This window comes from Bufo bufo, chromosome 7 (genome assembly GCF_905171765.1).
Source record: "Bufo bufo chromosome 7, aBufBuf1.1, whole genome shotgun sequence".
Classification (NCBI taxonomy): Eukaryota; Metazoa; Chordata; class Amphibia; order Anura; family Bufonidae; genus Bufo; species Bufo bufo.
This window is the reverse complement of record NC_053395.1, coordinates 55795716-55821699: the sequence shown is the minus strand read 5'-3', so window position 1 is coordinate 55821699 and position 25984 is coordinate 55795716. Positions and strand designations below refer to the sequence as shown.

At 46.3% G+C, this 25984-nt stretch overlaps 1 protein-coding gene across 1 annotated transcript in view; it reads left to right on the top strand.

The window, feature by feature from the left end:
* CPPED1 (calcineurin like phosphoesterase domain containing 1) overlaps positions 1-25984 on the top strand; it is a 100802-nt gene that overhangs the window by 36749 nt on the left and 38069 nt on the right. Inside the window, exon 4 of the mRNA XM_040439839.1 lies at positions 17563-17985. Within this exon, the coding sequence (XP_040295773.1) occupies positions 17563-17985 (423 nt within the window). The remainder of the gene's footprint in view (positions 1-17562; positions 17986-25984) is intronic.

Genomic DNA, 25984 nt, shown 5'->3' with positions numbered 1-25984 from the left:
ACACAGTGTTACAGGATATTGACATGGAAAATGCAAAATAACGACCCAAAATTCTTTAACAATATGTTTAACCCCTGAGTGACCACACACATTTAAAAAAAAATGCATTCCAAGAGCTATAACTTTTTTGTTTTTTCATCAATGTACTTGTATGAGGTCTTATTTTTTGCAGGACAAGTTATAGTTTTTAATGCACCATTGTAAGTACATGTAATGATTGATTAAAGCCAGCTGTTTAGCTAAAACCCCCTTTTGTTTACGTCAGTAAAAAGGCGTATTAGTGGTCACAAAGGCGTTAACATAAAAGCATGATTTAAACAATAAGTGACTTTCTGATGACACATTCCCTTGAAGGCATACTTGAAGCTACGGTGCTTATATTCTTGAATTCGTGCCTTACTGGTAAAATGTTGATGTCACGTTTATCCGTGTCTTCAATTTCAGAAGATTTCACAGCTCATTAGCGCACAGATCTCAGCTTTTCTTGAAGAACTTGTTTAAAAATCAAGCTCATGTTTGTCATCACCAGCGAACAAGATCTGAATTTATTGAGGTCAATATGATAATAGTAACTGCGGGACTGTGTAAGCGATATTCTGAGGCTTCTCCGTCTCTATTCACTGTTCTGTTTCCTAGTTTTAAAGCAAAAACAAGAAGGGGAGATGACTGTATATACCGTATTTTTCGCTTTCTATGACGCACTTATTTTCTCCCAAAAGTGGGGGGGAAATGGCAGCAAATGGTGCAATTTTTACATTGCTGACACTTTGTCTACAAGTAGGCATACTGAAAGGAATAGTCTACTGTTAAGGCTACTTTCACACTCGCGTTTTGGCTTTCCGTTTGTGAGATCCATTCAGGGCTCTCACAAGCGGTCCAAAACTGATCAGTTTTGCCCTAATGCATTCTGAATGGAGAAGGATCCGCTCAGAATGCATCAGTTTGCCTCCGTTCCGTCTCCATTCCGCTCTGGAGGCGGACACCAAAACACTGCTTGTCGGCCTGACGATGCGGAGGCAAACGGATCCGTTCTGACACACAATGTAAGTCAATGGGGACGGATCCGTTTTCACTGACACAGTATGGCACAATAGAAAACGGATCCGTCCCCCATTGACTTTCAATGGTGTTCAAGACGGATCTGTTTTGGCCATGTTACAGATAATACAAACGGATCCGTTCTGAACGGATGCATGCGGTTGTATTATATCACTGTTGAACGGAGTGTGCCTTATTGTAGTTATTTAAAACATAACATTTATTTCATTTAATTTTTAAGATATTGAGACACTGAATTGAAACAATGCTGTAGGTGCACTGCTTTACTGGAAGGATGTCGAGTATAACGGGCAGCTCTAGTCCCATATATGTCAAGCGGTAGTTTGTCGGGGGGGGGGGGGGCGCTGAAACAATATTTTGATGGGGGATGCTCGGCCTAGGTTCTTTCCCTATATAAGCTAATTCAGGAGAGCCGGGAGAACCCTAACAGGCTGTATTCCGGGCACCCGCCGCTGGAACCTTGGGTCTATTGCTGTCAAGCCCTGACAAATAGTCCTTCCTAAAGTGCAAATGTCTGACGCGTTTCACCACAAAGAATTATGGTTCTTCAGGGACAAAAGGTATATATCGTCGGGGCGTCTGGTGCAGTGGCAGCGCTCCCGCATGTATATTAAGGCAGTGGCGTTTGTGCAGATCCATGACCGATCCACACCAAACTCGAGTGTGAAAGTAGCCTAAGCTGGCCATACACAATAGATCTATGTTGGCTGTACCCGATGATTTTGGTGAACGTAACCATGTAATGTGTATGGAGCCCTCCCGACTGTCCTCTAACATCAGCCATAAGAGTCGGGCACATTGGATTTTAACTACCTAAGGCTTTGTTTTTAGGAGATAAGACACTGCCAGAGTGGACTGGCAACGACATACTCCCCTCTCACTACATATGCATTCTTGGCCGAGCCAATCTTTATTTCACCCGACATCTGGAGTAGGGAATATATGCCGGCTTGGCAGACCTTTTAGAAAATGTCTTCTTCACTAGAAGAAAGGAGTGCCCTTTTATGATTCCCTATCTCCAGGTTAAGATGACTGGAGTGCAGAGACATTTCGTCAGTATAACTGAGTGATAAGGAAATGTCCATGTTAATCCAAATGGCCGCAACGCCTTCATTGTAGGGATCGGTTAGCGACCCCAGCGAAGATGAAATGCGCACCTGCTGTAATTTGTGAGTGATGGCTGCTGTAACACATATTCATTTTGTATTGTTTCTCGGGTTCTATATTTTTTCTTAGGCTGGTAATTGCATCTTGTACCGTTCTGCGTACAGTCACAGAGAAGTAATGTTGTCGCCATGTACATCTTGTTCTGCCGCAGTGCCAAGTATTCTTGGAGAGTCAGCTGTCATTTCTGCCATACGTGTTGACACAATGATGGCATTGATAGAGACTTGTTATTTTTGCTCTTAAAAATTGAGATTTTGGCGAAACATATTATCTGAGGGCAAATATATGTTTGACTCTTGTCAATTTGTCAGGGCATTTTTTTTTTTCAAAGCCACAACTCTGGTACTTTTTTGGCCTGTGTAGAACATGCTGCGCTGCTGGGTGGGCCTGCCCTCCTCTCTGCTGACGTGGTGCTGAAGGGACAGCATGGCAGAGCCAAGAGGCTGCCGTGAAGTCTGTTATTTTTCAAATGTCCATTCATTCCCCCAGGTCAGTGTTCTTATTGTATATATATTGCTGCTTCTTCTTATATTCTTGTAGTACGCCTGATGAAGGGACCGGTGATGTCTCGAAAGCTCGCTATGTAACATCATTACTTCTATTTTTGTTAGCCATTAAAGGGTTTCTATCACTTCGTATGACATAATTAGCTGTCAGACACTAGCGATCTGCTAGTGTCTGCTCTGGCCAACCATCCTACTATAATCGCTTGTGGGGCAGCGGTTTTGCTAAAAAACGAACTTTTATAAATATGCTAATGAGCCTCTAGGTGCTATGTGGGCGTCATTAGCACCTAGAGGCTCCGTCTACCTTCATAAACAGTCGCCGCCCTGCGCGTCCCTCCAGCCCGCCCATGTCCTGCTGAATGCGATCCTCCGTGTGACGCAGCGGCCGAATTCTCGCGCATGCGCCGTGCGCGGCTGTATTCGGCGCATGCGCATTGGATGTCTGCTCCCAGCTCAGACGTCTCAAATGCGCCAAATACAGCCGCGCACGGCGCATGCGCGAGAATTCGTCCGCTGCGTCACACGGAGGATCGCATTCAGCAGGACATGGGCGGGCTGGAGGGACGCGCTGGGCGGCGACTGTTTATGAAGGTAGACGGAGCCTCTAGGTGCTAATGACGCCCACATAGCACCTAGAGGCTCATTAGCATATTTATAAAAGTTCGTTTTTTAGCAAAACCGCTGCCCCACAAGCGATTATAGTAGGATGGTTGGCCAGAGCAGACACTAGCGGATCGCTAGTGTCTGACAGCTAATTATGGCATACGAAGTGATAGAAACCCTTTAAAAGGTATCAAACCTGCAATACTCTTATTTTGTTTCACTAAACCAGTACTCCATGTACATGCATTGATTACAGGGAACAGCAGCACTTGTGGGGGCTCGGTATTGTAGAGGAGGGTCTGTATGCAAAAAACTCTGTACCAAACAAATCCAATGCAAGAGAAATTCCCATAATATAATGCTAGTTTGAAGCACATGGAACATGAAGCCATATTTAAAGGGGTTATCCAAGATCTATAATGCCCCCCCCCCCCTTCCATATGCCAGGGCCCCTCACAGAGGTTGTACTTGCCTCACCCACGTCACTTCTGATGCTGGCACGGCTGACTCCCTTGAAAACATCCAGGGAGGGGGTGGGTCAGCCAAGAGCAGGTGGTGACAGGGAGGAGCCTCCCTAGCATCGCGGGTGATGCTAGGGAGGCCTGTCCCTGCCAACGCCTGCTATTGGCCCAAATCTCAACCCCGGGGCCGGATGTTTTCATCCGCGCGACAGGGAGATGCAGTGGCAGCTTTGTCAGCATCAGAACGACACTGGTGCCAGGAAGCGTGGTAAGTACAAGGCCCAGGCATATGTGGGGGGCGTTATAGATCTTGGATAACCTCTTTAACTACATATTGCAGCACATTTTTTATCTACAATATAACATTTTCGATAATTCCCCCTAAATTGTACAAATGACTAACTCTCATTGACTGTAATTGAGAATGTCTGCACATGTGTGTTCACTTTTCTGCAGAAGATCCATGACGGGAATCCAAGGCTTGCGCTCAGATTTCTGACCACGTACGTGCCCGAGGATCACCACCATTGTCCTTTTGAGCCAAAGCTAGAAATGGATTGGAAAGGAATGAGAAATATAAAGGAAAGATTACACTTCTCGTTCCTACTGGATCCACTTCTTGCTTTGGCTCCACCCTAAGGGTCCATTCACACGTCCACAAAATGGGCCCGCATCCGTTCCGCAATTTTTCGGAACAGGTACGGACTCATTCATTTTCAATGGGGCAGGAATGTGCTGTCCGCATCCACATTTGCGGATCCACACTTCCGTTCTGCAAAAAAATAGAACATGTTCTATTCTTGTCCGCAATTGCGGACAAGAAAAGGCATTTTCTATGAGAGTGCCGGCGATGTGCGGTCGGCAAAATGCGGAAAGCACATTGCCGGTGTCCGTGTTTTGTGGATCCACAATTCGCAAAACACATACGGACTTGTGAATGGACCCTTACAGTAGTGGTTGTCACGTTGGTTTCCATAGACCCTAAAGAGTATCTAGAACTACATTACCCTGATGTCTCCCTCTTTACTTGAGAGTAGTTGTAGGTTGTGCATGCACTAGGAAAATCGGGATTAGCAGCGCTATAGGTTCCACCCAGATCGAGGACTGCTGCAGAACATGACATTAAAAGATGACTGAATATTTTAAAATGTAAAAAATAAAACCCTGTTGCCAGGTGGCTACAATTGTTGGACCTTCAGAAATAATAAATTCTAGAATATCAGATATATAGAGATGGCTTTTAATGCCCTATGTATAATTATAGTGACTGTCGAATCAGCTAGTCTCTTTACATGTAAGATTGTCTTAAAGGGGTTGTCTAGCCTTGGACCCGATATTGCCTGTCATCTGGACCTTTACTCCTGAACGTAAAAAAAAATCTGACTCCCTGCCGCTACTCTGTTCTGCTGTGTGTTACCAATCGAGCTAATGTTGACGCTGAGGCCTGTGATTGGCTATAGCAATCACCGGACCAAGCCGAGAAATAGAAGCCGCTATGAACAGAGCACTGGCGAGATAATGGGCAGGTGAGTCTGTTTTTTATGTTCAGGGGCACAGGAAACGATGGACAAGATGCCACACTACCACAGCTACAATTGCGATGGGTATTAGACCACCTGTTTACATGGACATCTGTCAGCAGATCTGTACCTAGGACACTGGCTGACCTGTTACATGTGCGCTTGGCAGCTGAAGGCGTCTGTGTTGGTCCCATGTTCATATCTGCCCGCATTGCTGAGACACATGATGTTTTAATATATGCAAATGAGCCTCTAGGAGCAACGGGGGCGTTACCATTACACCTAGAGGCTCTGCTCTCTCTGCACTTTGTCAAGGCCAGGTGTGATGACGTTTACACTGCCTGGCCCTGTCAATCAAAGTGGAGATGGAGTGGCAGCTGCAGAGAGAGCAGAGCCTCTAGGTGTAATGACAACGCCCCTATTGCTCCTAGAGGATCATTTGCATATAATAAAACTTCAATTTTCTCAGCAATGCGGACACATATGGACATGGGACCCACACAGATGTCTTCAGCTGCCAAGCGCACATGTAACAGGTCAGCCAGTGTCATAGGTACAAATCTGCTGACAGATGGGCTTTAAAGTGTTTTGCATATTTTTTAGGTTGTGAGATATTTCATATTTAAATTTAGTAAAATCCTGTAGAGAATGGGGACGTAAGTAAGTAGCAGACGGCAGTGAATCTAAACATCTGTACTTCAATAATGCATGACATCTGTATGGCACAGTCTTGTAGAAGACGTTCTCCTTGGAATGGAAAGTCTTCTGCATTATTTAAGTTGGATCATAAGGCATATTGCAAGGGCCAGTGTGCAAAATGAGCACATTAGTTGGGCACAGTATGATAATCTCATGACAATGGCTGCAGAAATAACCTACATTTATGTGGAATACATAATGTCTTCATTATCTATTTATTGGCATATTGAGGACTACTATGCACATTAGCGCGGACTGTACACACAAAGCTATCCAACATGGGGATTTCTCTCGTTACTGCTTGCAATAAAGGAAGAAAAAAAATAGAGAGGTTGGCGCCGCTGTAGGGTAATCTCATCGGGACCGATGGTGCTACACCATCCACAGTAAAAGCAATGCTCATCTCTGAGTTGTGCATGTCTACCGATGTGGAGAGTTATTCTCAAGGTGACCATGGCTTCAAACTCAGTTGATCACAAGCATCAACCTGGAGGTGTATCTCAATGTCGAAGTTATGTGTAAGAAGAAAGGCAGTGCTGCCATACACAGGTCGAAGAAATATGGAGTTGGGCTACAAGATCTCTGAAGATTTGGATTCTTTATTCATAGGATGCGAGTCGTTTTAGCCTCATACCGAAGTCTATAACTGGAGCTTCACGTCAAAAGTGCTGGTAGACTCCCTTTAAGAATTCGTGAGCCTGTAACATTTAACCCTGTGGTGACCAGCCTGTTTTGGGCCTTACTGACCAAGTGTTTTTTTTTCCTTTTTTTCATTATCGCGTTCCAAGAGCTATAACTTATTTTTCCATCTATATAGCTTTATGTTTTTTGCGGAACAAGTTGTAGTTTTTAATGGCACCATTTTGGGGTACACATAACTTTCTGATTAACTTTCATTAACTCTTTCTGGGAGGGAGATGGGAAAAACAGCAATACTGCCACTGCGTTTTTACGTTATAAATCTTACAGCGTTCATTTTTCGGTATGAATAACTATCTTTTATTGTTTGGGTTAGTACAATTACAGTGATACCAAATGAATAAAGTTTTTTGTTACGTTTTATTACTTTTTTGCAATAAACCCCTTTTTTTTTTTTTAAGAAAAAAAAGTTTTTGCATTGCTGCTTCCCAAGACCCATAACTTTTTTCTTTTTCTTTCTATGGAGTTGTGTGAGGGCTTGATTTTTGCAGCACGACTTGTATTTTTCATTGGTATCATTTTGGAGTAAATGGCGCTTTTTGATCGCTTGTTATTACGTTTTTTGGGTGGCAACTAAGAATAAATTAGCAATTCTGTCTTTTTTTTTACGGCGTTCAACGTAGGGTTGGACGATATCAAAAATATTCCCACGATAACGATATTAAGAAATTTATCGCGATAACGATATATATCGCGATAAATGCCCATTTAGAAGAAAAAAACACTTGGGGCCACAAGGAGACATTATACTGTATGGGGTAGCCACAAGGAGACGTTACACTGTATGGGGGGCAACAAGAAGACGTTACACTGTATGGGGGCAGCCGGGCAGCCACAAGGAGACGTTATACTGTATGGGGCAGCCACAAGGAGATGTTACACTGTATGGGGGCAGCCACAAGGAGACGTTATACTGTATGGGGGCAGCCACAAGGAGACGTTACACTGTATGCGGGCAGCCACAAGGAGACGTTACACTGTATGGGGGCAGCCACAAGGAGACGTTACACTGTATGGGGGCAGCCACAAGGAGACGTTACACTGTATGGGGGCAGCCACAAGGAGACATTACACTGTATGGGGGCAGACGGCCCCGTGCCCCAGCCTCTGATCAGCCCTCCCAGCCTCTGATCAGCCCCTCATGTGCCTCCCAGCCTCTCCCTCTTATCAGCCCCCTCTGGTAACCCCCCCCCCCCCTAGTATTAATCATTGGTGGCAGTGGCCACAGGGTCCCCCTCCCCATCATTGGTGGCAGTGCCCCTTCCCCCCAGTATTAATCATTGCTGGCAGTCGCCACCGGGTCTCCCCCCCCCCCCCATCATTGGTGGCAGTGGGCAGTGCGCCCCCCCCCCCCCAGTATTAATCATTGGTGGCAGTGGCCACAGGGTCCCCCTCCCATCATTGGTGGCAGTGGGCCCCCCCCTCCCCAGTATTAATCATTGGAGGCCACAGGGTCATCCCCCCATCATTGGTGGCAGTCGGCCCCCCCTCCTCCCTCCCTCCCCAGTATTAATCATTGGAGGCCACAGGGTCTTCCCCCGATCATCGGTGGCAGTCGGTCCCCCCTCCTCCCTCCCTCCCCAGTATTAATCATTGGAGGCCACAGGGTCGTCCCCCCATCATTGGTGGCAGTGGGCCCGGGGCCCCCCCTCCTTCCCCAGTATTAATCATTGGAGGCCACAGGGTCGTCCCCCCATCATTGGTGGCAGTGGGCCCCCCCTCCTCTCTCCCTCCCCAGTATTAATCATTGGAGGCCACAGGGTCGTCGTCTCCATCATTGGTGGCAGTTTGCAGTTCCTATCGGCGTCCCAGCAGTGTAATGCTGGGGCTCCGATCGGTTACCATGGTAGCCAGGACGCTACTGGAGCCCTGGCTGCCATGGTATGTTAGTGAGCAGCATTATACTCACGTGCGCCGTGGCCGCCGGGCGCTCCTTCTTCTGTCTGTGCGGCGCATTGCTAAGGCTTATAGCATTAGCAATGCGCCGCACAGACCTATGAGAAGAAGGAGCGCCCGGCAGCCACGACGCACGTGAGTATAATGCTGCTCACTAACATACCATGGCAGCCAGGGCTCCAGTAGCGTCCTGGCTACCATGGTAACTGATCGGAGCCCCAGCATTACACTGCTGGGACTCCGATCGGAACTGAAAACTGCCACCAATGATGGGCGGACGACCCTGTGGCCTCCAATGATTAATACTGGGGAGGGAGGGAGGAAGGAGGGGGGCACTGCCCACATTCCCGGCACCCGACCTCTGAGAGGACGCTGTGATCACCTGAGGGGTTAATTGCGTGGATCACAGCGTCCTCTCAGAGGTCTGGTGCAGGAAATGCGAGTCACAGAATTCCTTCCCTCCCCCACGCTGGCCGAACTGCTGAGAGAGCCGCCGCCGCAAGCGGCCAGCAGGTATCGGGGGCATTTGCACGAGTACAAGTACTCTGCAAATGTCCCGTATCGGTTCATGCTGGGGCGGGCGGCCGCAGATTTAGAAGCGGTCAGCGCCCATGACCGCTTCTATGACGTCACGAAATACCGCGGTATTTACGAAACGGCGATATCGCCATATTGCCGTTTTTTTAATACCGCGGTATATCGTGATACCGGTATATCGCTCAACCCTAGTTCAAAGTAGGGGTTAATTTACATGATATTTATGTAGTCCAGGTCGCCCATTGTGTAGCAGATGGAGCCCATTACTACCACACTGCTCCCACTGAAGTACAAGGAGGCCACAATACTAGGCTTCTTCAAATAGCTGATCAGTGGCAGTGCAATGATTTGGATGCCCACCGATTTAGATATTGATGACCTATCCCATGGATCAGTTTTTCATTCCCGGAAAACCTTTCTAAAAGGGGTTGTGTAGGATCCTCAGGGTAGGCCATCAGTATCTGATCAGCCGGGAATCCGACACCCCGCACCCATGCTGGTCAACTGCAGTAGCTCCCGCAATCGAGCTTATCGGCAGGGTCAGAGCTTCACCTATAATATATTAATGGCCTATACAGAGGATAAGCCATTAATATAAAAGTGCCAGAAGACACCTTTAACTGAGACATTTGAGGGGTCATTTATTATCCAGAAATACACCTATATTAGGCGTATTTCTGGGCAAATTACAGTGCAACAGTTAGGTTCGCTGTAATTTGCGACTTTTCCCTGCTCACGCAGGTTCCAAGAAAGTTTAATTTATCATTTTCTACGCCTGTTTTAGGTGTAGTAAATGGTCTGAATGTAAGCCAGCAAGGAGGCGGCGATGGATGCGCTCAAGTTATGTAGAGGCCTGCTTTTTAAAAACATTGAGCTTTTAGCACCCAGTGATGGCACCCTATTGCAGGTTCATTCGTTGACCTTCTTTGGACCAGTTTAGGTAGGTTCTAACCACTGGATATTGGGAACAACCCAGAAGATCTGTCATTCTGTGTTTGATCGTCTAACCATCACAGTTTTGCTAAGATCCTTATGCTCACTCATTTTCCTGCTTCTAACACATCAGCACAAGAACTGACTTGCTATCCAATATATCCCACCCCGACAGGTGCCATTGTTACAAGATAATCCATGTGATTTACTTTACCAGTTTTTGGCTGTACTATTATGACGGATGTATAGGTCCTGGATAAGTCACAGTGCTTTATGCAAATTGTAATAATTCGCAATCAGTGGCGTATATAATGTAATGCTATTTATGTCTTTGTAATGTATTAGTAAGCTTGATATGTGGAAAAAAATACTTTCCTTTTGTCATATATCCGGGTGGTCATTAGATAAGTGAGACTCCCCTCTGTGTATAGTGGCTCAGTGGTTAGAACTGGTGTCAGTTCTTGCAGACCTGGGATCCTAGGTTCAAATCCAGTCAAGGACAACACTCTCACCTTGCTGCAAGAAAGAGAGAGTGACCAACATTTATAGAAAGCTCCATGGATTTTGCCTTTCTTGCTCTTGGAATATGTTAGAAAACTGTAGATAGCTGTTTATGGAAGTGTATCAAACAGGTATGGACCTACAGTGTTGCAGTCGATATGACTTAAGTTATTAAATCTTGGCGTTTAGTCAAAGGGATCCCCTTGGTACTCACCCTTTAAACTTTGTACAGGGATCTGGCCTTCTCTGCAGCAAAACCCTTGGTCAGAATTGCAGGAGTAGTCTCTGATAGCAACAGATAACACCAGCTGGTGACACCAAAATGTGGTCTAGAATCAAAAACAGAAGTCATGGTCAGGTGGGCAGAGTTCAGGCAACACAGAAAAATGAGCACAAGATCAGGGCATATGGCAGACCTGGCCTGCTCAGTAGTAAGAGAGATAACAGGAAACACACCTTAGCATGGTATTGGTACACTAATGAACCTGTTTCTCGGGGGCAAAGAGGAGGATCTCTATAATCCTCGGGGAACAGGGCATTGGCTGAGGCAGATTATTGGTGCGTCTTGGCTCTTTAAGAAGTTCAGGTCAGTGTGTGTGCATTAGGAGCAACACCACAGGTATGATTTAATAGTTAAAAACTATCTCTACCAGATGTCTGATTGTTCTTACCAGTAGTTGCCCAATTGCTGGTACAATGTGCCAGAATAAGGACTCTGACCATACAGTGGGACAGTCGGTGTGAAAGGGGTTATCCCAAAGATCACTTTTATGACTTGTCCGTTTTGCAGCTATTTCTGACCTTTTATCATGCATACATATGAATGGAATTTAACTCTGGACAATTGATAAAGTCCTTTAAATAAAACCACAAATTGCTCTGTTCTTGTACATTCTCTAAGGAGTAATTAAGGTGAAGTTATCACATTTAAAGCTGAACCTGTCTCCTGTGCACAGCAATATGAGGGATTGTTATCAGCCATGACATCTCATTAAACTCTCTGCATAGCCTTGGGTAGCTGAACTGTTACACTTTAATCGGATATTGTGTGACAACTTGGATGCTAAGGGACGCACCTCTATAGAACAGATCAACAAATGCATTCTTCCAGGCTCTAGATACCAGAGGTTTTTGTTTCATGTTATTAAACCGTCTATGGTTCAGCATAGGCTGTAAGCTCTTGCTAGCAGGGCCTCAATGCTCCAGTTTAAATTGGAAATTAGTTTGTTACGCTGTAAGGTCTGATTTTGTCAGTATGTGCCCGATCTGAACTGTAAAGGGCCGTGGAATTTGCCAGTGCTGTATAAAAAAAATAGGTTCTACGGCTTCCTAATACCTGTGAAAGTGAGCTGCTGTTCCGTTTAGTTTTCCCATTCTCGACTTCTGCCTGCTTACCAGATTTGACCGTTTGCTGGATTTACTGGATTAAACATATTGTGCCTGCCCTGACCTTGGCTTGTCCACAGACTACGATTTTGCCTGTCCTGTCTGTGCCATGCATGAGTGTCTTTTGACCCAGCTGTCACTGAACAAAGAATACTCCAAGAGGTAGTTTCCTGGTGGTTCCCCCGCACTGGAGTCCAGATCCCTGTACAGGGGTTAAAGGGTGAATACAGGGGTGAGGGGCACCTTTAAAAGTAGCCCCAAACCATATCTTTTCATTGACTTATTGAGTCCACACCCGCTTCCTGACATTATTGCTTGTTCTTGTGCCCCCCCCCTTGTAGTAATAATTTATTTATTTTTTCATAATGTCTGCTTATAAATGGAGATATTCTGCTCGTAAGAATAGAAATGACGGAACTGACCTTTATGCTGTTTCCTGATACATTATTGTTTCTTCCGACCATGCATGCACAATGTTGCTTGCCTAATAATCAGTGATTACCGATAACCCGACGGTCCCTATGGTATTTCAAGTGCTTCTTTATCGTATTGGCCACAAGTCCTCTTTCTGCTTGACTTCCTGCAGCATGTTGAAAACATGCCTGCTCTCAGAGGGGCTTTCACATTATCTGCTAAACCAAATGCTCACATCCCTTTCTTGGCTTATGCCGTCTTTCAATTTATTGCATGAATAAGTTGCATGATGGGTCAGTAGTAAAGAATTCCTTGGGTAGCCATAATGCACAAATTGTAAACTTTGAACTGATGTGCCTTGTTACTGCCAATCTTCTCTGATATAGCATAACATATCCTCTCTCCATATGATATGTGTACTCATCTAAGATAATACTCAGTTATTACTGAATCATTGACCATCCCTGATATTATTGACGGAGGGTTCAGAAAATGTTTAGCAGGCAGTGGTAAGATTGTCTGCTCTTGCCCAGGGAAAGGCAAATGTCGATTTTATGCATGCTACATAATGGCATTGCTGATGGTCCACTGCCTTTCCATTTTAGCTCATATCTGCCCATCACTGTATTAGAAAAGTGGAGTATTTCAGAAAGGAAAGGATCCATGAAACAATTTCCATCTAAATGAACAAATATTTTCCACTTTCTTTATACCACTGAACCGTAACATTCTACTCTTTTCAGTTGTTGTATTGAATAGCCTCATATTGTCCCGCTCCCTTTTGGTGCCATGGTTTTTGGTGCTGCATCTTCACTCAGCTGCCGCTGGTCTCAGTGCTCAGAACTACAAGTCCCATAACTTCCCCCACTCTTCTCTCTCCCTCTGCCCTGTACAGCGGAGGAGATTACTCACCCAGGGAGTACACAGCAGCAGCATGGTCACATAACATGCATGTACTAAACTAAGTGTATCAGTAAGGGCTCGCGTTCAGACGAACATGTGGCCTCCGTGTTGCGGACCACGAATAGCGGTCCGCGGTACATGGGCACCCGCTTTGTGAATTCCTTAATCAGGTGCGAACCCATTGACTTGAATGGGTCCACAATCCACAAGATACGGAAAATGATAGGACATGGTGCAGAGGCACGGATCGGAAGCCCATGGAAACACTCTGAAGCCCTTCCATGATCTTTTTCGCCTCTGCACTGAAAAAGATAGGACATGTCCTATCTTTTGCTGTATCTTCAGATTGTGGACCCATTCAAGTCAGTTATCAGCTGCTCAAGAAGGCACTGGCGCTTGTAGTAGTGCCACGGCCTTCTCTTAGCTCACCAAGCACAGTGCCACACGATGTATAGCGGATGTGCTTGGTATCGCAGCTCAGCCCCATTCACTGCAAGCTGATCCTAGACCATCTGACCGATGAATGGGACGTCACATAGGCAAACCTGCAAGGGGACCGCAGCGCTTCTGCAAACAACTGATTGGCATATGTCCTGGGTGTCGGACCCCCATGATCAGATACTGTGATAACCTATCAAGAGGACAGGTTATCAGTTAAAATATCTTGGAAAACCCCTTTAAGATTTAAAATGACCACAGGTTTATGTCTTTCAGGCTGCATGATGCATTATGGGGAAGGGGCTCAGTTATGTACAGCTGCCCACTGACCTCTGGGTACTGAGGTACCTACTATACAGCTCAGTTACTGGCCTTGGAGTCAGGGAGATAGCAGCCCCATAGTGCTGCAATGGAAAGGGATATGTAGTCACTAGAAATAAAAGAGAGCAGAAAGCCTGAACAATGTAAAAATAGAGAACACATATATTTACCAAGCGGTCGCTGATTTTTCAAATTTAACCGAAGTGGTCCTTTTAAGGCTTTTGGAAGGGTTGTACATTGACTTATTGAGTAGTCTACCGTAGGTTTCTTCTGTCCGAAAAAAAAGCTATTTTTCTCTGGGGTATGTTTTAAATAAAGGACTTCCGGTCAGCTGGATGTCCACAAGGAGAATCAGTACCTTCTAAGAGGCTTATATCTATAGAAGTCAGTTACAATTGAGGAGTGGGAGGAACATGTTCATTGACGACATATCCCAACCCATGACATGGCTGTAGTTAGACCTGAGCCTTCTAGTATGATAGTTTGTTGCTTTTCTTTGCCAGTACAGTTAAGGAATTATACAAGTTTGGAAATGAAGGGTGTTTTTTTTTTACTTTTTAGGGAGAACATATCTAGAAGATATCTCTTCGGAAATTCAGCGGATGATGTAGCAGTGATGTTTTTCCAATGAAGTATATTTTTCTCCTTTTCCAAATAAAGTGACCTTTCCTGTAGAATAGTTTCATCTCCGCGTAGAATTCAGGCGTCTAAAGTTTCTCTGAACTTTTTGTCATCTTCCCCCTATATTCCATAGTTACTATAAAAGTGTTAAGTGATGGTGGAGTGATAAATGAAGCAATACTTTTTTGAGGAGCATGGGTAGCGTCTGTGGCGAGGATCCGCTGAAATGAAGCATGGAGGTTATTTTCACAGCTCAAGGTGAACCAATAATGTGCACACACAGGCAGCTAAATGGACACTAGTGTATTTCGAAACGTAGAAAAATGCTTTGAGAAAGCTAGTTTAATAACACATAAACTTGAGACATCACACGGCAGGCAAAGTAGGACCCGGGATTTCAGAACAATTTTGTTGGTTACAATGGCATTTCTTTCATGCCTTGTTAACTCTCGCAGTCGTCTTCTCTTATCAAGTAAAGTGAATTATGCTTGGAAATTCCCTTTTTCTTCATTTTATTTTGGTTTCATTTTTCTCTGTTCGTTGCAATGTATTTTTTTATGCACATAAATAGTTTATAGTTTTCAGATGATATAATGTTTACTTTCTGTTAAAGGAAAACTTTGTACCGAAGCTTATTTTGATATTTATTTTTTTAGGACTTTTTTCTATGACTAACAAGGTCAGATAAGAAGTAAAAATTGAACTGCAGAAATGACTGAAAGAAAACAACTACAGTTAAAGAGATATTCCCATACCATAACGTGATGGCATATTGTAACGTAAAGTGATTTCGAAAGATTTGAGAATGAATAAGCTTACGCAGGCTACGTGAATAAATATTTACTAAGTGATTAAATATACCATAACACAAAGAAATCACAGACTGAATAATAAAAAGTCAATAGAGATCACAAGCCTAAATAGGATGGAGACTCCGTCAATCATGCTATAACCCATGGCTGTCTACCCCGTTATAACACATGACTGACACCTCAGGGTGTACACTAGAAATAGGACAATCATACTCACATTCTACCTAGAATGGAGGCCTGGTGGAGTCTGCTGAGTGAAGGTGAGTAGCAGAGTTTTAACATGTTAGCCCCCTCCTCCAGTGTGCAGCTTGCATGTCTCTGAGATCACTCAGGAATGTGGTCTTATCAGCACAATGGGGGACGGGTACTATCTCTAACCCATTTAATTACATGGGAAACTTATAAACTATTAGAGTATTAATCAGAATTAAAGGGGAGAACCAATCAGTCACTTAAAAATACCCTTTCAATACACATATCAATAGCGTATCGCTGTGCTTGACCTCTCAGACTCCCACATATCCTGAGCTTTCACCTCACAATGATACTTCTGGCCACCCAGCTGTACAGGGAACTGCAGCTGGCTCCATTCACCAGGGCTGCAAATATTTCATTTTCAGGACTGATGGGGATCACGGAGGTTGAACCCCTTTAAGTCATAGGCCTCATGCACAAGACCTATTCATTTCAGTGGGGCCGCAAAAGATGTGGACAGCACTCCGTGTGCTGTCCGCATCCGTTGCTCCATTCCGTGGTCCGCAAAAAAAATATAACCTGTCCTATTCTTGTCCGTTTTGCGGACAAGAATAGGCAGTTATATTAATGGCTGTCCTCGCCGTTCCGCAAATTGCGGAACGCACACGGACACTAACCGTGTTTTGTGGATCTGCAATTTGCGGACTGCAAAACACACAACGGTCGTGTGCATGAGGCCATAAAGTGATGGCATATCTTTTTGCAATACACTATCACTTTTTAAGATGGGAATACCCCTTTAACCACAATATTCAGTTCTTTGGATCTATGAAGCTGAGATACATGGAAATGTTTATTAGGGCTCTTTCATTGGAAACTGCTGACTTCCACTGTGCTGTCTCAGTTAATAGCTCCCATTTAGAATTCATTATTGTATTTTGTGTTATATTTATTCACTATACTTGGTGTACTTTGCTGCAATCTAGTGACCATTTTTATGTTTGGTTTTATGTAAGTTATCTATGGTTTTATTTCATTATGTCATTCATCTTGTAACTCCTCCTCTTCTGTCAGCTTCCATCCTGTGTCCTTCAGTCCTTTCCTGTTTGTCAGACTTGAATCACAGAGCTGGAGAGAGGATTTTTCTTGGCACTCTATCAACATTTCTCAATGTACATTCAATACAGTACTTAAAGTCATATCCATTGCATCCTCACTGGAATTCTACATGCAAATGGTATTGCTAGGGGGATGATTATAGTGCGTTTACTGTTTGCCATTGCCTGTACAAGAGATGAGCCCATGACGTTCATTAGAGACTTCTCTCTCGTTCATCGGTTGCACAATAGCCACTCTGTGACCATGTTTTTTGCTATGTATCCATTGGGCTTCGAGCATAAACATTGTAAATGTTGCTAAAATTCTCTGATATTGTAACTGCAATACCTGACACTCCCTCTGGAGAGGAATGACGCCATCACACAGCCTATTGCAGGGCAATTCTGATTAGAAGTTATCTATTCACAGGATAGACTGTTTGGAATCTAACCGCTGTGGCCCCCACTGATCATGAGAACAGGGGCCCTGCACCCCCAAAATGAATGGAGGGGTTGGTCAAACATATGCATTGCCACTCCATTCATCATATTTTTAACATTGGAACGCACTGGTATCCGTTGGAGGTATATTTATAGTAACCATCCTGATATATAGCTCCGGCAGAAAGAAGTAGAGCAACTCCGCTAATTCAATTTCTTTATTTTTTTTTTTTTTTTCCATTCACAGTTTTTGTGGTCACTTTCCAGAGATGCTGAGGTTATTTGTGAATGTTCTTCTAATGTAAAGCAAATTGCTTTATCGATGTGTATCTTACAGCATATTATCTTCTCAGGAATTGAATGGAAAGACGCTCAAGAACATGATCTGAAAACGGTTCTCCTGAAGACCAACCCTGACATCCCAATGGTGTTTGTCAGTGGAAACCATGACATTGGCAATGCTCCAACCCCGGAGACTATACAAACCTTCTGCAACAACTGGGGCGATGACTACTTCTCCTTCTGGGTTGGTGGAGTTTTCTTTCTGGTCTTAAATACACAGTTGTTCTTTGATGCATCGAAATGCCCGGAACAGAAGGAAAATCAGGACAAGTGGCTTGCTGAGCAGCTGGCCATAGTCAAACAGCGGCAGTGCCAGAGAGTCATCATTTTCCAGCACATTCCTCTATTTCTCCAGAATGCTGACGAAGATAACAACTATTTCAACCTGGAAAAATCCCTTCGACGAGAGCTATTAGAGATGTTTCAGAACGCAGGTACTGTGCATTAATATCGATAAATAATTCATGTTGATATGTCCTTGTCTGCTTTGTTGTAGAAGAAATGTTACACTCTCATATCCTGGGTATGTTTTGTATGAGATTTACAGAAACATATTACTGGTATCTGATCTGCCCTCCAATGCGGAGAAAACACGTCTTGCCTGAAGAGTTTTGATGTGGCCTTAATCCCTATTTATTGAATCTGCCAAAAGGCATAATATATTACTACTTCCGAGATAGAGAGTACACGGCTTGATAATGTCAGGCGCAGTGACTTCTAGGAGAAATAGGCACTTTAATACAGTTTACTACATGCCTTAAAACATAAATGCATAAACTGGATATGAAACTGACATACATACTGTGTAGCATGTGCTCAAGAACTCAAAATGGATAAAGCCAAAAACAAAGTGCATCTGGCAGTGCCAGAATGGGTTAAAGGAGTATTCCCCAACTAATGATGTTATGGCATATCACCAGGATATGCCATAACATCAAGATCGTGGGAGGCTGACTTCTGCCACTAACTGTGCAGGAGACTGAACCGCAGCCCCATTTAAGTGAAGGCCAGAACAGCATTGCTGACGTTCCTTCACTCTGTGGATCGGTGGCGATCGCCTGGCAGTTGCCTGTTCTAGTCATATGCAATCACTTACCGTCGCTGAACTTCTCCTTTAATACAGCTGCCACCAGAGGTGTCCAAGTTGGAACAAGGTGTACCAGCGTGGACACCTCTGGTCTGCTTCTTCCATACACATGTACTGTTATCACTTATTAATGATATGCTATCAGCACTTCCAGCAGGGCCAGATAAAGGTAAGTAGAGGCTTTAAGGGGGTGTATTACGATGCTCTGTAAACTGTGCAGAGGTCATTGTGGAGGGAGGGGGGTAGATAAGCTGTAATATATATACACTGCTCAAAAAAATAAAGGGAACACTTAAACAGCACAATGTAACTCCAAGTCAATCACACTTCTGTGAAATCAAACTGTCCACTTAGGAAGCAACACTGAGTGACAATCAATTTCACATGCTGTTGTGCAAATGGGATAGACAACAGGTGGAAATTATAGGCAATTAGCAAGACACCCCAAATAAAGGAGTGGTTCTGCAGGTGGTGACCACAGATCACTTCTCAGTTCCTATTTTTCCTGGCTCATGTTTTGGTCACTTTTGAATGCTGGCGGTGCTTTCACTCTAGTGGTAGCATGAGACGGAGTCTACAACCCACACAAGTGGCTCAGGTAGTGCAGCTTATCCAGGATGGCACATCAATCCGAGCTGTGGCAAGAAGGTTTGCTGTGTCTGTCAGCGTAGTGTCCAGAGCATGGAGGCGCTACCAGGAGACAGGCCACTACATCAGGAGACGTGGAGGAGGCCGTAGGAGGGCAACAACCCAGCAGCAGGATCGCTACCTCCGCCTTTGTGCAAGGAGGAACAGGAGGAGCACTGCCAGAGCCCTGCAAAATGACCTCCAGCAGGCCACAGATGTGCATGTGTCTGCTCAAACGGTCAGAAACAGACTCCATGAGGGTGATATGAGGGCCCGATGTCCACAGGTGGGGGTTGTGCTTACAGCCCAACACCGTGCAGGACGTTTGGCATTTTCCAGAGAACACCAATATTGGCAAATTCGCCACTGGCGCCCTGTGCTCTTCACAGATGAAAGCAGGTTCACACTGAGCACATGTGACAGACGTGACAGAGTCTTGAGACGCCGTGGAGAACGTTGTGCTGCCTGCAACATCCTCCAGCATGACCGGTTTGGCATTGGGTCAGTAATGGTGTGGGGTGGCATTTCTTTGGAGGGCCGCACAGCCCTCCATGTGCTCGCCAGAGGTAGCCTGACTGCCATTAGGTACCGAGATGAGATCCTCAGACCCCTTGTGAGACCATATGCTGGTGCGGTTGGCCCTGGGTTCCTCCTAATGCAAGACAATGCTAGACCTCATGTGGCTGGAGTGTGTCAGCAGTTCCTGCAAGACGAAGGCATTGATGCTATGGACTGGCCCGCCCGTTCCCCAGACCTGAATCCAATTGAGCACATCTGGGACAACATGTCTCGCTCTATCCACCAACGTCATGTTGCACCACAGACTGTCCAGGAGTTGGCAGATGCTTTAGTCCAGGTCTGGGAGGAGATCCCTCAGGAGACCGTCCGCCACCTCATCAGGAGCATGCACAGGCATTGTAGGGAGGTCATACAGGCACGTGGAGGCCACACACACTACTGAGCCTCATTTTGACTTGTTTTAAGGACATTACATCAAAGTTGGATCAGCCTGTAGTGTGTTTTTCCATTTTAATTTTGAGGGTGACTCCAAATCCAGACCTCCATGGGTTGAAAAATTTGATTTCCATTTCTTTATTTTTGTGTGATTTTGTTGTCAGCACATTCAACTATGTAAAGAACAATGTATTTCAGAAGAATATTTAATTAATTCAGATCTAGGATGTGTTATTTTTGTGTCCCCTTTATTTTTTTGAGCAGTGTGTGTGTGTGTGTGTATATATATATATATATATGTATGTATATGTGTATATATATATATATATATATATATTAGAGAAAGAGAGAGAGATATAGAGCTGTTACCTTTTATTGTATTTTTATTGTAATCCTGCCTCTGATAATAATGAGATGACTGCTCAAAAGTTATATCTAAGAACATAAGAACAGGAAGCTTCAGCTTACTGTAAGGGTCAGTGTAAAAACTGCAAGATTTAATTTTTTTTTTTTTTTTAACGTAGATATTTTCCTAAAAAATTAACAGAAATTCTTTAAAAATTCTTAAATATGTTTAACATAATTTTGTATTGGGGCTGCAGCTATTGACTTTTTTTGTAATCAAGTATTCTATCGATTAATCAAGTACTTTAATAACAAAAAACTAATTTAAAGAACGTTTTTCTTTATAAAAATCCATCAGCTGCCCCCCCCAGTGCCATCATCTGTCCCCCCCAGTGCCATCATCTGTCCCCCCCAGTGCCATCATCTGTCCCCCCCAGTGCCATCATCTGTCCCCCCCAGTGCCATCATCTGTCCCCCCCAGTGCCATCAGCTGCCCCCGCCTGTGCCATCAGCTGCCCCCGCCTATGCAATCAGCTGCCCCCGCCTATGCCATCAGGTGCCCCCGCCTATGCCATCAGCAGCCCCCGCCTATACCACCAGCTGCCCCCGCCAATGCCATCAGCTGCCCCCGCCAATGCCATCAGCTGCCCCCGCCAATGCCATCAGTTTCCCCCGCCAGTGCCATCAGTTTCCCCCGCCAGTGCCATCAGCTTCCCCCGCCAGTGCCATCAGCTTCCCCCGCCAGTGCCATCAGCTTCCCCCGCCAGTGCCATCAGCTTCCCCCGCCAGTGCCATCAGCTTCCCCCCCCCAGTGCCATCAGCTTCCCCCCCCCCCAGTGCCATCAGCTTCCCCCCCCCCAGTGCCACCAGCTGCCCCCTAGTGCCATCAGCTTCCACCCAGTGTCATCAGGCTCCCCCCTAGTGCCATCAGGCTCCCCCCTAGTGCCATCAGGCTCCCCCCTAGTGCCACTAGTGCCATCAGGCTCCCCCCTAGTGCCATCAGGCTCCCCCCTAGTGCCATCAGGCTCCCCCCCAGTGCCATCAGGCTCCCCCCCAGTGCCATCAGCTTCTCCCGCCAGTGCCATCAGCTTCCCCCGCCAGTGCCATCAGCTTCCCCCGCCAGTGCCATCAGCTTCCCCCGCCAGTGCCATCAGCTTCCCCCTAGTGCCATCAGCTTCCCCCGCCAGTGCCATCAGCTTCCCCCCCCCCCCCCAGTGCCACCAGCTGTCCCCTAGTGCCATCAGCTTCCACCCAGTGCCATCAGGCTCCCCCCTAGTGCCATCAGGCTCCCCCCTAGTGCCATCAGGCTCCCCCCCAGTGCCATCAGCTTCTCCCGCCAGTGCCATCATCTGTCCCCCCCAGTGCCATCATCTGTCCCCCCCAGTGCCATCAGCTGCCCCCGCCTGTGCCATCAGCTGCCCCCGCCTATGCAATCAGCTGCCCCCGCCTATGCCATCAGGTGCCCCCGCCTATGCCATCAGCAGCCCCCGCCTATGCCATCAGCTGCCCCCGCCAATGCCATCAGCTGCCCCCGCCAATGCCATCAGCTGCCCCCGCCAATGCCATCAGTTTCCCCCGCCAGTGCCATCAGTTTCCCCCGCCAGTGCCATCAGTTTCCCCCGCCAGTGCCATCAGTTTCCCCCGCCAGTGCCATCAGTTTCCCCCGCCAGTGCCATCAGCTTCCCCCGCCAGTGCCATCAGCTTCCCCCGCCAGTGCCATCAGCTTCCCCCCCCCAGTGCCATCAGCTTCCCCCCCCCAGTGCCATCAGCTTCCCCCCCCCCCCAGTGCCATCAGCTTCCCCCCCCCAGTGCCACCAGCTGCCCCCTAGTGCCATCAGCTTCCACCCAGTGTCATCAGGCTCCCCCCTAGTGCCATCAGGCTCCCCCCTAGTGCCATCAGGCTCCCCCCTAGTGCCATCAGGCTCCCCCCTAGTGCCATCAGGCTCCCCCCTAGTGCCATCAGGCTCCCCCCTAGTGCCATCAGGCTCCCCCCCAGTGCCATCAGCTTCTCCCGCCAGTGCCATCAGCTTCCCCCGCCAGTGCCATCAGCTTCCCCCGCCAGTGCCATCAGCTTCCCCCTAGTGCCATCAGCTTCCCCCCCCAGTGCCATCAGCGCTTCCCCCCCCCCCCCCCCCCAGTGCCACCAGCTGTCCCCTAGTGCCATCAGCTTCCACCCAGTGCCATCAGGCTCCCCCCTAGTGCCATCAGGCTCCCCCCTAGTGCCATCAGGCTCCCCCCCAGTGCCATCAGCTTCTCCCGCCAGTGCCATCAGCTTCTCCCGCCAGTGCCATCAGCTTCCCCCGCCAGTGCTATCAGCTTCCCCCTCCAGTGCCATCAGCTTCCCCCTCCAGTGCCATCAGCTTCCCCCTCCAGTGCCATCAGCTTCCCCCTCCAGTGCCATCAGCTTCCCCCGCCAGTGCCATCAGCTTCCCCCGCCAGTGCCATCAGCTTCCCCCGCCAGTGCCATCAGCTCCCCCCCCCAGTGCCATCAGCTTCCCCCCCCAGTGCCATCAGCTTCCCCCGCCAGTGCCATCAGCTTCCCCCGCCAGTGCCATCAGCTTCCCCCGCCAGTGCCATCAGCTTCCCCCCCAGTGCCACCAGCTTCCCCCTCCAAGCCATGTCCCCAGCGCCAGTGAAATAAAATGCCTCTCCTGTAGGGGCACCGCTCCACAGCTTGTCCATCTTCTCCACGCGCTGCACTGACGTCCTGACGTTGTGTTAGTAGGAAAGTGTGGTGCGGGCCGGCGGGTGACCACGGAGCGGTGAGTAATAGCAAGCGCTTTACTCCTGCTACATGCTCACATGACACAAACAAATCCTTGATGCAAAAAGTTTGCATCAAGGATTTTTTTTGTGTTGAATTAGTTGATTCAATCGAGTAATCGTTTCAGCCCTATTTTGTATTCAACAGTAAGCCATTTTTGTAATGGCACATTTCCCTTAAGGGTACTTTCACACTTATGTTGGTGGATTCCGGCAGGCAGTTATCTTTTCCACATTTTTAAAGGTCTGTACATGCGCAGACTGCAAAACAGGATCTGTTTTTCTGGAACACTTGGGGCCGGATCCGGCATTAATGCATTTCAATAGAAAATAATGCCAGATCCGGCATTGCGGCAAGTGTTCCGAAATTTTGGACGGAGAAAATACCGCAGCATGCTGCGGTATTTTCTCCGTCCAAAATTCGTACAGTGACTGAACTGAAGACCTCCTGATGAATAATGAATGGATTGCTCTCCATTTAGAATGTATTCGGATAAAACTGAACAGTTTTTTTCCGGTATTGACCCCCTAGGACGGAACTCAATACCGGAAAAGTTAACGCAAGTGTGAAAGTACCCTAAGATAGTCACGCACGTTGAATAATTGTTGGTTCATCCTACTCCTGTCAACAGTATTTGCCAACAAGCTTATGTGTATGAGGGCAGCCCAACTGTTCACATTTTGTGTGAACAATAAGAGCATAGAAATTTTAAAGTTAAACATTACCCAGCAGATCTACTGATATGAAAACAAAGTATACAGTCAGGGGTTACATAGGCCTCAAAATGGACACTGTCAACTTTGGGTAAGGTTTGTTACATAATGGATGGCAAAAGTACAGAAGACATGGACCAAAAAAGTAATCTAAAGATAGGAAAGGAATGACAAGAGAGAGGAGCCAAGAAAACAAGATAAAAGGTGGGGGTGTACCCTGTAGGGGGATCTGTATCATGCAAGGACTCCAATCCACAAACCTTGTATCACTGTAGGATCTGTGCCATCCGAGCTGTGACTCAAGGAATCAGTCTTGAGCTTCAGCCATGAGTGATTCCATCCTTATAAGATGGTCCATTTTGATGACAGGACCATGGCCAAGGTAAGCAGAGGTGTCTGGCAGCTTCTTGTCCTCCTCTCCACTGAGCCAATGGATTTCTTCAGGTTAGCAGTAAAGGGAACGCCAAACAAAAGTGTTCGGGGAACTCCAAACAAAGTCGTTTCCAACCCTTTTGTAATATGTTTGCTTGAAAAACCTGCACAATCAACTCTACTGTTACCTACACACTTTTTTATTTTTTGGAGGTACACTACAAAAACTTTCTGCGTCTCGTTGCTGGGAGTTTCTGGGAAACATTTGAAGGAAGTGACTGATAACTGTAGGATCAGACTACGTTCAGGTTTTATTTGTAGTCTGTAACCATAGGCAGACCTACAGGAGGTCTTCATCAGAACGGTGTTTATATAACAGTTGGATATTTTTAATCAAGGCTGTTTGCGAGTGTGGTGTTTTTTTTTTTTTTTAATATCTATGAAAAATGCTTATCATCAAAAGCCAAAAATGCTGTTGTTTGAGTAGTGAACCAGTTTACCTGTGTGAAAGCAGCTCGCTCTATACTCTGTGGTTGCACTCAGCATGTCTTCTAACTTGTCTTTTTTTCTGTAATTAAAGAAGCAACCTTTCCCTTGCACAGAAAGTTGCTTCAAGGGTAAGTGGAGCATGATGGACATTAAAGCAATTTAAATACGAAATGTGTTTCTTCCATCTAAGCAGTACACCGCATGTGATGCCGAGCAATGTCAGACATTATCTTTGCTCACTGTTTCTTCAAGGGGACACAATGAGATGGGAGCCTGGACCCCACTGATTCCCTAATTGAAGCTCTGTACTTTTCCATCAATGTATCTTCTGGTAGCATATCATGATAATTGTGTTGGAGGGCTGTACATAGGAATGGTCAAAGTACCAGGGGCCCTTCAGATGGGGGACCAGAGCAGACTTTTGGTGCACAGCACACTGAGATAATCTCTCTTCTTCCCCTATCACAGGATGCAGCTTAAAGGGGTTCTCTGGGAATTATTTAACATGGCCGCCAGCAAGTTGTCCTCGAATGTGAGCAGGACTGCCTGCCGCCACTTGCAACCCTGTCTGGGGGGAGGGGAGGTGGCAGGGCCTCACTCAGGGCGGACTGGAAACTTAAAGTGGCCGTGGAAAAAAGTAAAATTGGCCCTATGTAATAGGCGCTCCCAAATTGACAGAAGGTGAATTAGTATAAGGGGTCAACTCAAGTAGGAGGGGTGAGCAATGTCTTAGAGGGACAGTAAATTGTGCTAGACTGTGCTGTCTGGTTCTGCTGGGGCAGTATATTGTGCTAGACTGTGCTGTCTGGTTCTGCTGGGGCAGTATATTGTGCTAGACTGTGCTGTCTGGTTCTGCTGGGGCAGTATATTGTGCTAGACTGTGCTGTCTGGTTCTGCTGGGGCGGTATATTGTGCTGCACTGTGGTATTTGGTTCAGCAGCAGAAGCAAATACCAAAGTGCAGTATAGTATCCAACCCCAGCAGAACCAAATAGCACAGTGCAGTACAATATACTGCCAAGCAGAACCAAATACCACAGTGCAGCACAATATACTGCCCCACCAAAACCAGATACCACAGTG